At 43.9% G+C, this 13,655-nt stretch overlaps 1 protein-coding gene across 1 annotated transcript; it reads right to left on the minus strand.

Annotated features, from left to right (window-relative positions):
* Window positions 1-6,444: 6,444 nt before the first annotated feature.
* LOC129638961 (nuclear RNA export factor 3-like) lies at window positions 6,445-13,229 on the minus strand. The gene is made up of 15 exons (XM_055563741.1): window positions 13,083-13,229; window positions 12,390-12,473; window positions 12,179-12,283; window positions 11,975-12,055; window positions 11,337-11,444; window positions 11,080-11,189; window positions 10,476-10,512; window positions 10,044-10,112; window positions 9,906-9,961; window positions 9,360-9,467; window positions 9,182-9,240; window positions 8,974-9,089; window positions 8,828-8,870; window positions 8,160-8,232; window positions 6,445-7,590 (listed from the first exon to the last, which is right to left on the minus strand). Exons 1-15 carry the CDS (start codon window positions 13,176-13,178, stop codon window positions 7,470-7,472), a joined length of 1,266 nt encoding a protein of 421 aa, XP_055419716.1. The 5' UTR covers window positions 13,179-13,229; the 3' UTR covers window positions 6,445-7,469.
* Window positions 13,230-13,655: the final 426 nt, after the last annotated feature.

The following is a 13,655-nucleotide window of genomic DNA, read 5'->3' on the forward strand; positions in this document are numbered from 1 at the left end:
GAAAATATAATGTAAACACAGGCAACCAAAAGACCTGCTGGCAACCATTGTTAACACTGTGCAGTGTTTCCCTCTGTAGGTTTTTCTGTAGAAGGCAGAGGGCTCTTCTGAACCAAAATAACGCTTTTTTCATATCCACTTCACCTTGAGGACTGGAAAGGTGTCTGCACTTTGAAAGGACTTTGTCATGTGACAAAGGAGTCAGATTTTGAAGGGCAGAGGGGTACAGAGAAAATGCGCTGACACTTATAATCACTATCTTTGACTATTATTCAGTTGCACCTATTTTTCTGCACATGACCATAGATGCACATATATATTACATTACACATACAATAAAAAATTAAATGAAACTATACAGCAGGTCGGAGAAGGCAATGGCACCCCACTCCAGTACTCTTGCCTGGAAAATCCCATGGACGGAGGAGCCTGGTGGGCTGCAGTCCATGGGGTCGCGACTGAGCGACTTCACTTTCACTTTTCACTTTCATGCATTGGAGAAGGAAATGGCAACCCACTCCAGTGTTCTTGCCTAGAGAATCCCAGGGATGGCAGAGCCTGGTGGGCTGCCATCTATGGGGTCGCACAGAGTCAAACACGACTGAAGTGACGCAGCAGCAGCAGCAGCAGCAGCATACAGCAGGTGGTATAGTACAACTTTGCTCTTTTCTAAATACTTTACCAAATGGCCTTAAGACTATTCATCTCTGCACTTATATCAGATAACACCTTTATGACCTAAGAAATATACAAAGGATCAGGGTGCAAGGGATTAATACCACATGGTTTTTTTGCCATACCAGTCCTAAGAGGAATTTTAGTGACCACTGGGAAAACAACATATTCATCCCTTTATACATGGAAGAATTCCTCTGAGGTTCTGGCAATGTTCAACATTTCAATCAAGCATAAAGAAGAAAATGCATATAATCAGGGATCTCATTAACCATTGACAACCAGTATAACAGATAGATGTGATATTAATATTTCTGCATTTTGAATTCTTTATTGGCTTGAAAAATATACCCTATAAAGTTTTATAAGGACTAAATAAGTTTATATGAATGAAGCATTTTAGAAATGTGCCTGGAAAAGAACAAATGCTCAATATTGCCACTAATAGTAGTTAGGTTCATATTCTTTGTATAAATGCATATAAATGCACACACTCATAAATTTCATATATATGTTTTAGCCAAATATAGTCATGTTGCATATGCTATGAGAAAAAGATATGACCTTACTTTATCCAAGTGACTACTTAGCATATAATACACTGCTCAATATCATTATTCATTGGGAAAATCCAAACTACAAACCTAATGCAGTGCCCTCTGGAATGGCTGAAAGTAAAATTAACTCTCTAATAATACGCTGGTGAAGCTATAAAGTAAGTGGAACCCTTTACATGGCTGGTATGGATGTGAATTGGTACAGCCACTTTGGAAAACTGTTAGGGTGTATCTACTAAGGCTGAACTTGCACGTACCTGATAGCCTACAGGTTATCCTGATAGCCTATATTATACCCATAGGCAAATATATATTGAAAGTGAAAGTGTTAATCACTCATTCATGTCCAGCTCTTTGCAACCCCATGGACAAATACATAATACTTTACAACAATTCATTTGTGTGTATGCAAAAATATATGTATAAAATGTTCATAGGAGCATCATGCATAAAAATCCAATGCTGGAAACAGCCAAATGCTCATCAATAAGAACAGATAAGTTAAATTTAGTAAAGTCAAAGAATGGAAAACTGCAGTGCAATGAAAATGAACAAAATATTGCAAAAAGTGGTAACAGACATAAAGAAGCCAGACACAAAAGAGTTCAAGCTGTATGATACTTTTTTTTGTAAACATCAAAACCAGGCAAAACTAATCCATGACTTAGCAATCCAAGTAGTAGTGAACTTTGCATAGGGGCAGTGGTAGTAATGGCTGGGAGGACGCCGTGAAGGACTCCTCAGGGGTTATGGTAATGTTCTATACCTGGATTGGGGTGGGAGTTATATGGTGGTGTTTATGAAAAGTGTTGTTGTTGAACTCACACCTTGTACAGTTCTGGTACCCCCACATTTCTGAGATATTAAGTATTTAATTGAGGATTTGTACTTTACAGACAAAGAGGAAAGTCACTGGTGCTGGTGGTGTGCAACGTCTTCAAGATATAAATGTGGAGACTTCAGGTAAAACTTGTAGATCCTCTCTCATTAGGATCCAAAGTTTTAAAGAGACCGTTAATCATTTCTAGACAAAAACTACAGACATAGACCGTCCAAGCCTAATGATAGGTTCAGAAGTTACCTTGAAGGTTTCTAGATCAGATCTTGACATTTGCTCCCCTCACCATCCCCAACAGCAAAATTAATTAAGCAAACAAACAAAAAACAGATTCTGTTGCTTGCCAGGTTTGGCAACAACAAACCTACAGGGTCGCATCTTGATCCCCTGGACACAGTGTTCTAAGCTCTCAGAGACTTGTCTGCTCCTATCCTTTCATCAGTTCTCATATCCAAGTATCTTACATTGAAGCAACACTGGACTGTTCATCATAACTACCAAGTATACCTTTGTACATTGTCTCTTCTGTACCTTGGATCATACCTGGAATGTCCTCTGGAGACCTTTCCATGACTACTTATCCTTCATCAATTCAAATCGCATCTCCTTCTTGAAGCTTCACTGAGAATTCCCAATCCCACTATTGGCAGGAAACACCCATACGCTGTTCATCCACAACGTGTCACTTATCTTTCTAGTCTGTTCATCCAAAGCATGTCACTTATCTTTCTAGTATGTTGCTCTGATGCAATTAGTGTGAGGACTATAAGGAGAGAATGCTAAATATCAGCAGGTGGCAAATCTGGGTAATGGATACTTTAGTGTTTGTAAATTTATTCTCTGAACTTTATTGCACATGCATATGTGTTTGTCATGTTGCATTTTAAAATAACTTGAAAGTGTGGGCAAACAGATACTGTAATATCTAAATTTCACAATCTTTTTGGAGAACAAATAACATTCGTGGAGCTTAATGGGAGCTATTTGCTGACTGTGAAATTTTGTTAAGAATCCAAAACTCCAAATGTTTTTCAATAGGAGCAACATTGGTGTTTAGGGGTATGAGGTCACTCTTCTTGTGAGGCATCAACCACACTTGTCATTAAACAATACTGAGTACACCAATACAGTGAAATGCTATGCATCCATTAAAAGGAGTGAGATGCTTCTATGTGTGCATAAATTTATATGTGATTCTGCATGATGGAGATGTAAATAAAACACAAACTTTTGCACTGCATTTAAGATTTAAGAAAACTGTCACACTTACTTTTGTTTCTGTCTCAATTGGAAGAAAATTTTTAAAGAATTCTTCCTTATGTTATCAAGACAAACTGACTTTCATAGAGGGAAAACAAAATTCTTTCTTTAACAAAAAACTTATCAAGCTTTGAACTTGATGTGTTACTTTTACTGTTACATATTTTAAAGCATCGATAACTCTTACAATCACCATTGTTTGCAACTTGTTTTATCATATGGAAAATATTTCAACTTGAAATAAATGCAACAAAAAATCTTTAATACCATGAAAAAACAGTGATAAAACTTTCAGCTTAGAGCAGTTCTTATCTACCATATGACCTACTAGATTAGTGAACAATAGTTTCTTGTATAAGGAATACTCTGCTTAGAAGCTATTTACCATACTAAACGATTATATTTTTCCTTGAGTTTGAATGCATTCAAGAAAATAAGAGGAATTTTAAGAATGCTGCTCATCCCCTAAGGCAAAACAATATGAGGGTGACCCAGTTGGTGGTGACCTCTCTCATAAGGGAAAAGAAGAGTAGTGAGTGAGTACCAGGTTATTCCAGCTTTGTGGGATGCATTTCTCACCAGCAGCACCTAGAGGACTGAGGTTGGACCCCAATGACTCAGGAGAGGAAATATATTGGAAAAGGGGCAGAAGTTGGCCCACAAACCTCTGAGAGAACTTCACTGAATGATCCCCCTACTAGGTCTGTGGGCTCTCCCAATACTGAATGCTAAACCCACACCTCCCTCATTCTGAAACTGGCTCCCTGTGTGCACCTCCAAGGGCAGAGGTGAGAGTAAACGGAGTGCTTTCAGAAAAACAGACCAGGGTTTCAGGTAAGGGAAATAATACACATTGAGCTATAGTGCCACCTTGTAGAAAATAAAACAGAGTTTTCCAGCATCTACCCACTCCAGTGTTCTTGCCTGGAGAATCCCAGGGACAGGGGAGCCTGGTGGGCTGCCATCTATGGGGTCGCACAGGGTCGGATACGACTGAAGCAACTTAGCAGCAGCAGCAGCAGCCTGGCAAGAACCAAAGAGGACATAAAAAGTTAAGAATTCTGCTACAAGAGTGAGTGCAGAAGTCCAGAGCAGGTGTCTCCATACAAGATTTGAGAAAACCCTAGATACAAGCAGGACCAACAAAAAATATTCTACTTGAAGACAGATAATAAAGTTTGTGAGAGATGACTGCTATCAATACTTCAAATGTGAAAGTAGCAACAAAAATCCAAGGATCATGAAGAAACAAGGAAACATGTCATCACCAAAAGATAATGATAAATTTTTCAGTTATCAAACTCAATGACCTAGATCTAGCTGATAAAGAATTCAAAACAGCAGTTTTGAGGAAACTCAAAGAAAGCACAGAAAGATAGTTCAATAAAACACAGGAAAACAATACATAAGCAAAATGAAAAATTTAACAAAAGAACAGAAATCATTAAAAAGAATCAGACAGAAATTCTGAAGCAGAAGAATTCAATTAATGAAATGAAAAGTGCAATTAACTATATATATATAGCTATATGTATATATACAGCATATATATATATATATATATGTACACAGCAGAGTAGACCAAATGGAATTTATAATAAGTGATCTGAAGGACAGAAAATGTGAAGTAACAGAGAACAAAGAAGTAAGAGCAAAGAAAGCCTGCATGATCTATGTGCTTAGTCACGCTCAGCCGTGTCTGACTCTTTGCAACCCCATGGACCATGGCCCTCCAGGATCCTCTGTCCATGGAATTCTCCAGGCAAGAATATTGGAGTGGGTTGCCATGCCCTCCTTCAGGGCATCTTCCAACCCAGGGTTTGAACTCAAGTCTTCCGCATTGCAGACGGATTCTTTACCATCTGAGCCAACAGGAGGGCCCCTATGAAATGTAAAATGTTAAATAATTGGTATTCCAGAAGAAAAAGAAAGGGAGAAGGGGCAGAAAGTTTACTTTTTTTTTAATGGATTAGAACTTGCCAAACCTGAGAAGAAACTTAGACATCCAAATTCATGAAGCTAATAAATCACCTTCATCTCAATGCAAAAAAAAACTTCTCCAAGACACATTAAATGAAACTGTCAAAAAATCAAACATATAGGATCCTAAAAGCAACCAGAGAAAAAAAGATTGTAACCTATAAAAGAACCCCCATTAAGCTATCCAAATATTTCTCTGCAGAAAGTCTATAGGTCAGAAAAGGATGGAGTGATACATTGTTAACAAAAAATTCAGCCAAGAATACTCTATCCAGCAAAGTTATCTCTCAGGTATAAAGGAAAAATGAAGACTTTCCCAGGCAAATGAAAGTTAAGGGAGTTCATCGCTGCTAGGCCTGCCTTGCAAGAAATGCTGAAAGAAGTTCTTAACGTTGAAATGAAAAAGATGCTAGTCAGTGACATAAAAACATATGAAAGCATACAATGCATTGGTAAAGGTAAATATACAGTCATATTTGGAAAAATCTAATTCTGTAACAGATTGGGATATTAACCACTTAATATAAAGGCTAAAGGAAAAGATTAATAAAATTAATACTACTGAAGTACACACTTTAAAATGTTTAAGTGATTAAGGTAGAAAACTATATTTTATGCTTTTTTAACCACAAGTAAAAATTTAGAAAAGATAGTGAGGGTGAATGTAAATTTGGAGTAAATTTGGCAGAACAGCATTGTGTTGAGCTGATGAACAGAGCTCATCAGTCAGTGAGGAGAAGGCCCTTAGTAAAAACTCTGTGAGAGGTTGCAGAGAAAGTAAATCAAAGGGTGAATAGAGTGCTAATACATGGAGAGGGGCTGTGCTTTCTGTCTGGATACCTCAGTGTACCTGTAACTGGGTTTCTCTCTTTACACACCAGGTGGCCAGATCAGAATGTCAGCTATGAGAGCCTCAGACCAGGATGCTCAGCAAGGGGAAAGAAGGGATGGAACTTGGGATCTTGGTATAATGACTTCAACCATTATAAAAAATTCCAGAAAGCTCTGTCTGGTGAATTTTGGCAACACATAGACCTTCCCTCCCACCTGCCTGCTCTGCCTGTTCAAGCTGCTGTCAGGCTTATGTCATGACGTAGCACCAACATAACTCCAGTATCCGAGTTCTCTACAAAGAACTTTATTTAAAGAGCAAAAAAAAAAAAAAAATACAATGTGGTCCCTTAAAAGCCAGCATATTGAACTAAGTATAAAGTAATTTTAATTGTCTGAAAAAAGAAATCTGATAGGTGTTAAATAAGCTGGTAAAACACTCCAGAGCCTGCATACAATGAATCATCAGGTAGCAGTAATGTATCGGCAGTCAGCAGCGTAGGGAAACACGGGGCCCTAAGAGGAATGGGGCAGAGACTGAAGTCTGGACAGCTATATCCAGTGTCCCAGTCATGAGATGGCAGAACAGGGTGTGGGAGAAGAACTGGGCAGCTGATACAGAGGTGGGTGATGGACGTAAACACTCAGCTCCTTGGGAGGGACCCTCTACAGGGGGAACAAGTCAACCTACATTGATGGGGGAAGAGATACACCAATGAATGTGATGTAGCTTTGGGGTCAACAACAGATGGGATTGCTGTGAATTTTCCAAACAGAACTGGATTCATACTAAACAAGCCATTCCAAGACATCTGTTATTCTTTGCAAAATGTACTTCTTTTCCTTAAAAATGAAGATGGATGGAACCAGGTGGCCAGATAAGAATGTCAGCTACGAGAGCCTCAGAAGAGGGTGTTCAGCAAGGGGAAAGAAGGGATGGAACTTGGGATCTTGGTATAATGGCTTCAATCAGAGTTTTCTGGAATTTTTCACCACCTGGAAGCAATCCTTCCTTATCTATCATTTTCTGGATTACTGAATCCCGAGATTGGAATCCAGTGGGAGTCTGAGCTGAAGAAAAATTTACACTAGTGAGAAGGGGGTGATTGGGCTAGAGGAGACCTAGAAAGAGAAACATGCACACACAGATATGCTGTCAAGTACATTTTGATTAAACTTCATCTACCCACAAAATTGAACACAATGAATGATTTTCCAAGGCAATGAGTATATGTGTGCATGTACGTGCACTATAATCTTCAACATCACTTCTGAGACTGCTGGAAGTTCATCCCAGACTGGATGGAGAAATCCTGCACCATTTCCTGTTACTCCAAGGAGAAGGTAGGCATGGAGTTGACAGGTTTAGGCTTTGTGATGAAGAGCACAGGTTCAGTTTTCTTGGGGTTGAAGTCACTCACAAGCAGCTTATCATTCACAATACAAAAACTGGAGGAAATATGGACTGTTAGACAATTGACAGATGTACCGACCCACACCCCAAAAAGATCTGCTCCCACTGGCACTCAGCAACCAGATTCCTTCCATCCCCCTCCTGTGTCTGTCCCCAGACTCCTTGACTGGTTCCTCTGCCCCTTGTACAGAGCCCACCTTCAGAGAGATTGTCTACCAGCTTCAATCAATGGATAGGCTGATCCCCAACCCAGGGACAACTTCACATCTACCCTGAACAGCAGCCCAGTACACTACAGTACAGGAGTGCACATTCTGATCCCCATTTTCAGAAGAAGATACCAAGTCACAGAGAAGCCCTGTGACTTAACCAAGGTCACACAGAGAATGAGTGTTGGGTCAAGGAGAAAACCCATGTGCTCAAGGAGAAAGCCCATGTGCCAGTGAGAAAGCCCATGCTCTTCCGAACCACTAGGTTAGACTGCTCCTTGGAATGACCTGCTGGCTTTCCACAATACTGAGTCAGCCTAAGGTCTGCACTACCACATGCCCAGGGCCCTGAGACCAGGCTGGTTGGGCCATCCCGCCCACAACACAGCTCTCACCTGGAAGAGGTGGCAGGGGTAATGATGAAGGTCCGGGTGAAGGCACGCACACAGCCAGGAAACCTTCCTTCTACTTCAACAAAAAACAATAAACAAGAGTACCCCTTAGAGCCCCATGTGTTTACGGGTTCCCACAGGGGTCCCCAGTCAGGGTCTGACTTGACACTCATGCTGAGGGGTCAGTTGTTCACTTGGGGAGCCTGGGTGTTGGGAATGGGGAGGGCAACTGGAGGGCGGTCTGCTCCCAGTAACATGTTCCCATGACAACCACTTTACAAGTTCATGGGATACATTTTTCTTAACTGCCCAAGATGTGGGTATATGGGGAAACTGAGAGGTTAAGTATTAGCCCAAGTTCTCAGTGTAAGGATCTGGTATGGGAGCCACGAAACTCCACCGCCTGTGTCCCTAATGCCCAGAGTGAACAGGGCAGACATGAACGCAGTTCAGACCTGGGTTGTCTGTGGGAAAACTGAGGGCTGGAGATCACAGAGGGGAAAGGGAGGGGAGGGGAGGGAAAGAAGGGAAAGGGAAGGGGAGGGAGGGGAGTCCAGAGGAGGGGACGGAATGGAGAGCAAGTGAGGGGAGGGAAGCTGGAAGGAGGGAGGGAGGAGCCCAGCCAGGGGAGGGAGCAGTGGACGGTCTGGGAGGGATCTATGAACACTCACCTTCCTTGAACACTCCATTCACAGAGAAGCAGAGCATTGTTTGCTGAAAGGGAAGAACGCAGGTACTCAGTCACCCCTCAACTTGATTCCTCCCCATCTGCAGCTTCCCACCCCTGGTCCCAACAAGGCAGGAAGCAGGTGCCCACCGTCTGGAACCACATGTCCACCATGAAGGACTTTAAGTCATGCTGAGTTTTGGGCAACCCACAGAGGGCATGCACAATGTCACATTTTGTGTGTTTCAGCAGCAGGAACCGCAGATCTGTGGAGGAGGGGAAGCAAGCAAAGGTCAGGGACCCTATGAATCTTCCACTCACTGCCCTTTCCTGCCCAGTCTTCCCACCACACACTCACCAGGGTCCTTGAGTGTCTTCATATTCCTGCTGTTCTTGAAGTATGCACACATGCTGCTTCTAGGAGACACAGAGGAAACGGGTTGGTGGTCCAACCAGCATAGGTGTCAGCAGGAGCTGGCCTGCATCTGCTGGGGAACTAGATGGCCCTGGGGAGGAGTCTGGGCTGTGATACTCACGGGCCTGGGTCCTTGAAGTGGAATGGAATGGTCAAGGAGAAGCAGGCTTCCTCATGATAAGCACACAGGAGTCCCTGGCGGTCCCCATAGTCATGGATCAAGTAATATCTGAGGGGGAACAATGAGGACAGTCTGGCTCTGTGGTATCGAGCTCAAAGGAGATTTGAAAACTCCCATGAGCAGACCTGCAGAGAAGGCAATGGCAACCCACTCCAGTACTCTTGCCTGGAAAATCCCATGGATGGAGGAGCCTGGTAGGCTGCAGTCCATGGGGTCGCTAAGAGTCGGACACGATTGGGCGACTTCACTTTCACTTTTCACTTTCATGCATTGGAAGAGGAAATGGCAACCCACTCCAGTGTTCTTACCTGGAGAATCCCAGGGACGGAGGGGCCTGGTGGGCTGCCGTCTATGGGGTCGCACAGAATCGGACATAGCTGAAGCGACGCAGCAGCGGCAGCAGCAGCAGCAGCATGAGCAGACCTGAGTTTGGGTGGCCTCCCCTGTACTAGCCCTCCCCTTGCTCAGATTCCCACGGGTACTTACTGCTGCAGGAATTGCAGGATTAGACTCTTCAGCTCATCAGATCCAAAGAAGCTTCCCTAGAATCAAAACAGTCCTCAGGACCAGGGCTGACACCCCCTTGCGTACCACCTAGAACCCTGCTGGATCCTCCATGCTCACCTTGCATGTTGGTAAGCACTTGGGGGCTTCAATAGCACACTTAGACCCTGAGGGTGTCTCCTGGCCATCCTAGGGGAAGGAAGAGGAAGTCAGCAGGGCAGTCCAGGATGTGATGCTAGATGATCAGGGAAAAGAACAGACCCAGGATGAGGGTGGGGATCTGAGATAAGAGGAGAAAGGGTCCTGGAAATGCCAGGGGCAGGACTACATGTCTGTCATCTCCATGGGTCCCCAGAGCCTGTGGAGAACATAGTTGAAGAAGATCCAGGGCCTTTTCAGGTTCCCACAGAGGATGGTACACTCTTCATCCCGCAGGACATGTAAGGGTCAGGTTCAAAAATGGAACTTGGACAGGTCCTAATGGGTTTCAGAGTAGTTTGTGGGCACTGTCAGTGCTAGTTAGAGGACTCTGTGATCAAGGGATATGCTTACCAAGCTTAGTAACCTGGGGAACAACTCCAGGATGGTGCTGCCAAAATCAAGACAAAAGAGAAAAGCCAGTGAAAACGTGGACATGACCCTCCTCATGGGAGCAAGTCACTTACAGCAATCACAGTCCTGTGTGTGCCCCCCACCCACAATGCAGTATGCTAGGCTTCCAGGGCCTTGGTCACCACTCTGTGGACTGACCCAGAGGAAGGCTGTTCCCTCTATCCCTTCCTCCCACCGCCTTTCCCCTGGGTGGCTCCCAGCCAGAAGGTCCTGATTCCCTTCTCCAGTGCCACAAGGACCAGCAATTCAAACCCTTACTGGACGTCTTCCTCCCCTCCCTTCCTTCCTTCCTCTACCACCCAGTGAAGGCTGTGGAGAGAAGAGGAAATGGGGGGATGAGAGCCCAGGGCTTTGATACTTCACAGGGGTTTCATCACTCTGTCAAGTCAGGACAAACCTCAGGGATGACCCAGGAGGCTGTGACAGGGAGGTGAGTGAGATGGGACTCAGGAGGGAGGGAGGAGGATGAAGACAGACATGGAGTGGAGGGAGGAGGGGAGAGATGAGAGAGACATAAGGGTGTAGAGGCAAGGCAGAGAGAGACCTTATGTTGGTTGACTTATCAGGGGAGGTGGTGCACGTGGCATTTCTGTCAACCCACATCCCTTCTGGTTCCAGCTGTTGACCCTTGTCCATCTCCCCTGCAGACTTCACCTGGAATTATGGGGAACACCCACATGGACTAGATGGCTCTGCATCCACACCCATCCTTTCCCTACAAATCCACTTCCCTTCATCTGTCACCACCCCATAAGCCTTCCCACATCCCTTTGAAAGGAAGATCTAAGTGCTCCACCTCACCTCAGTGTTGGAAAGATTCAAGTTCTTGGTGTGGGAAGCATTCTCCATAATGGTGGACAGGCTATGCACCACGTAGGGTTTTTTGTTGCTCTGGTCCAAGGACGAAAGCTATGATGAAGAAAGAAGAGTGAGGACCCCAAAGGGGATATCTGAGACAAATATGCCTCTTCTATCTGATCTCTCCAATCCTCATCATCAGCCTCAACATTGGGCCTAGGTCCTCACCTTGGACCTGATCCCTGGATGGATGTGCAGGGAGGCAGGCATGCCATTTCTACGGTTCCATGTCATTGCAATATCATAGATCATCAAGTCTCCAGGAAACCAGGAGGGAAACACAGGCTGAGAGGGCCCTGGCTGGTGCACCTCCAGCACCATCCCATCCCCATGATATCATCTCCGAGTGTCCTTCCCAGACAGACCCTCTACCCTCACCTGCCCTACAGTTATTGCTACAGCCACACCAGGGCCAAAGAGGAGTCTCTGGATGTCAAGAGATTGCTGGTGGACATCGTATGGTTTGTTCATGGCCAGCTTCAGAGTTAGGGATGGGGTTCAGTGGCTCTGTGTCTGAGGGTGAGCAGGGGGAAGAGGTGGGGCTGGGTATCAGTGCACAGCTTGTGTTAAGTCTGCATTACCTTCATCTGCTCCACCTTTTCAGACTTCAGTGCTTTCTGCACAGATTCGGGTGCATCACAGGGCTCAACAAAGACAGATATCTGTAGAGAACACAAGAGGGGCTGGGTAAGCTCCAGGAAATCTGTGCATGGGATCAAGCAAGACCATGCCCCTCTCCTTCCCTCTTGCCCCTATTCAGCCCTGTTAATGCCCTTGACACACACCTTTTCATTATCCTCATTGAAAATCTTGCCATTGACATTCTTCAATGCACCTGCAATGTTGGCATTCTCTACAAAGAACTGGGCCTGCATTTTCTCATAGTGAAACTGTAGGGAGAGTGACAAGAGAAGCAGAATATGAGACCAGAGCCATTTCTCTTCTGGGCCTGCCATCTACCCCATTTCTTCTCATTGCCTCCATGTCCTCTCTTACTTCGACTGGAATGAAGGGGACACTGCATTCCTTCTGAATCAAATCCAGCAGCCACTTCTCATCATATTTTATACCAAAGGGAATCTAGGGGCCAAAGAAGAAATGGGAAACAAAATTGATGCAATAGAATCCAAGGTTAAGATAAGACCCAACTGTGTCTTACTTTAGAACCTATTTTCAGGCTTTAAATATATTCTTAAGATAGGACAATATCTGTTATCACTAACTTTTGTACAAAGCATGGATTTGCTAAATATAGTTTCTTTCCATTCATATACCCTTCCTGAAAAAATAATATGTTTCACATGTATTTCCTTTTATAACGTTCCAAGAGATCCATGTGAGATAGGCCTGGCCTGCCACTCTGACATGGACCCCAGAGACTCAACCTCCTCCCACACTCAGCTTGAGCCAAACTGTGTGATCTGGTATGAAGTGCTTCATCTCCCTGGCAGTAGGTTTCCTCCTTTGCTTTTAGACAACCTCTCCCATGCTCCTTCTTGCAGTCAGTCTGTTTCCTTTCTGTTGCTTCTCTGAACTTACCCTTAGATGATCTAGGAAGATAGTCCCTAGTAATAACAATACATTACCAACACCACTGCCCCAGAAAAGTTCCCAGCATCTGTACACAAATCCAACATGACTCTCTCTGTCATCATCTACATATTAGGTCCATTTATCCAGCACACTCACTATGATCTTGAACCAGCTCCCCAAGGTCTCATTCTGTCTGTCTCGCTTCATTCTTCTCTCTGAAGGCTTTTGCTTTGTCTCCATATTAATATGCATTTGCTCTTGTTTCTGAAAACTGCTTCTCTGACGATGGGATGGAACAGCATAGGGAGCACTGTCAGGAAGTGGAGAGAAGAAAGTGGTCCATATAGACTTAGAAAGTCTTCTTCAAATTTTTCCACATGATATCAGAGCTACAATAAAGATTGCTTAAACATTAGCCAGATCCCATCATTCCTCACTCTTCCAGATTGGAGAGAAGAATGACATGTTTAACTACAAGGTTTTATTGTTCACTGGTTGGTACATGTCAGCCATGCTCACTGGTCACTTACTATCTTGCTCGGAAGTCCATGGGAACATCACCTGAATCTTGCTGCTGCTGGGAAATGACACGTTCAGACGAATAGTTGTATCGCCTTCGGTAAAAACTCCAGCTTCGTGCTCTTCTTTGTAAAGGGTTTGGTTTATCACTGTCCTCTAAAATTGACAACAACAGATCAATGGTCCCAATACCAGAAGAAGTCTTGGGTA

Source organism: Bubalus kerabau, chromosome X, assembly GCF_029407905.1.
Source record: "Bubalus kerabau isolate K-KA32 ecotype Philippines breed swamp buffalo chromosome X, PCC_UOA_SB_1v2, whole genome shotgun sequence".
In the NCBI taxonomy this organism is placed as follows: Eukaryota; Metazoa; Chordata; class Mammalia; order Artiodactyla; family Bovidae; genus Bubalus; species Bubalus kerabau.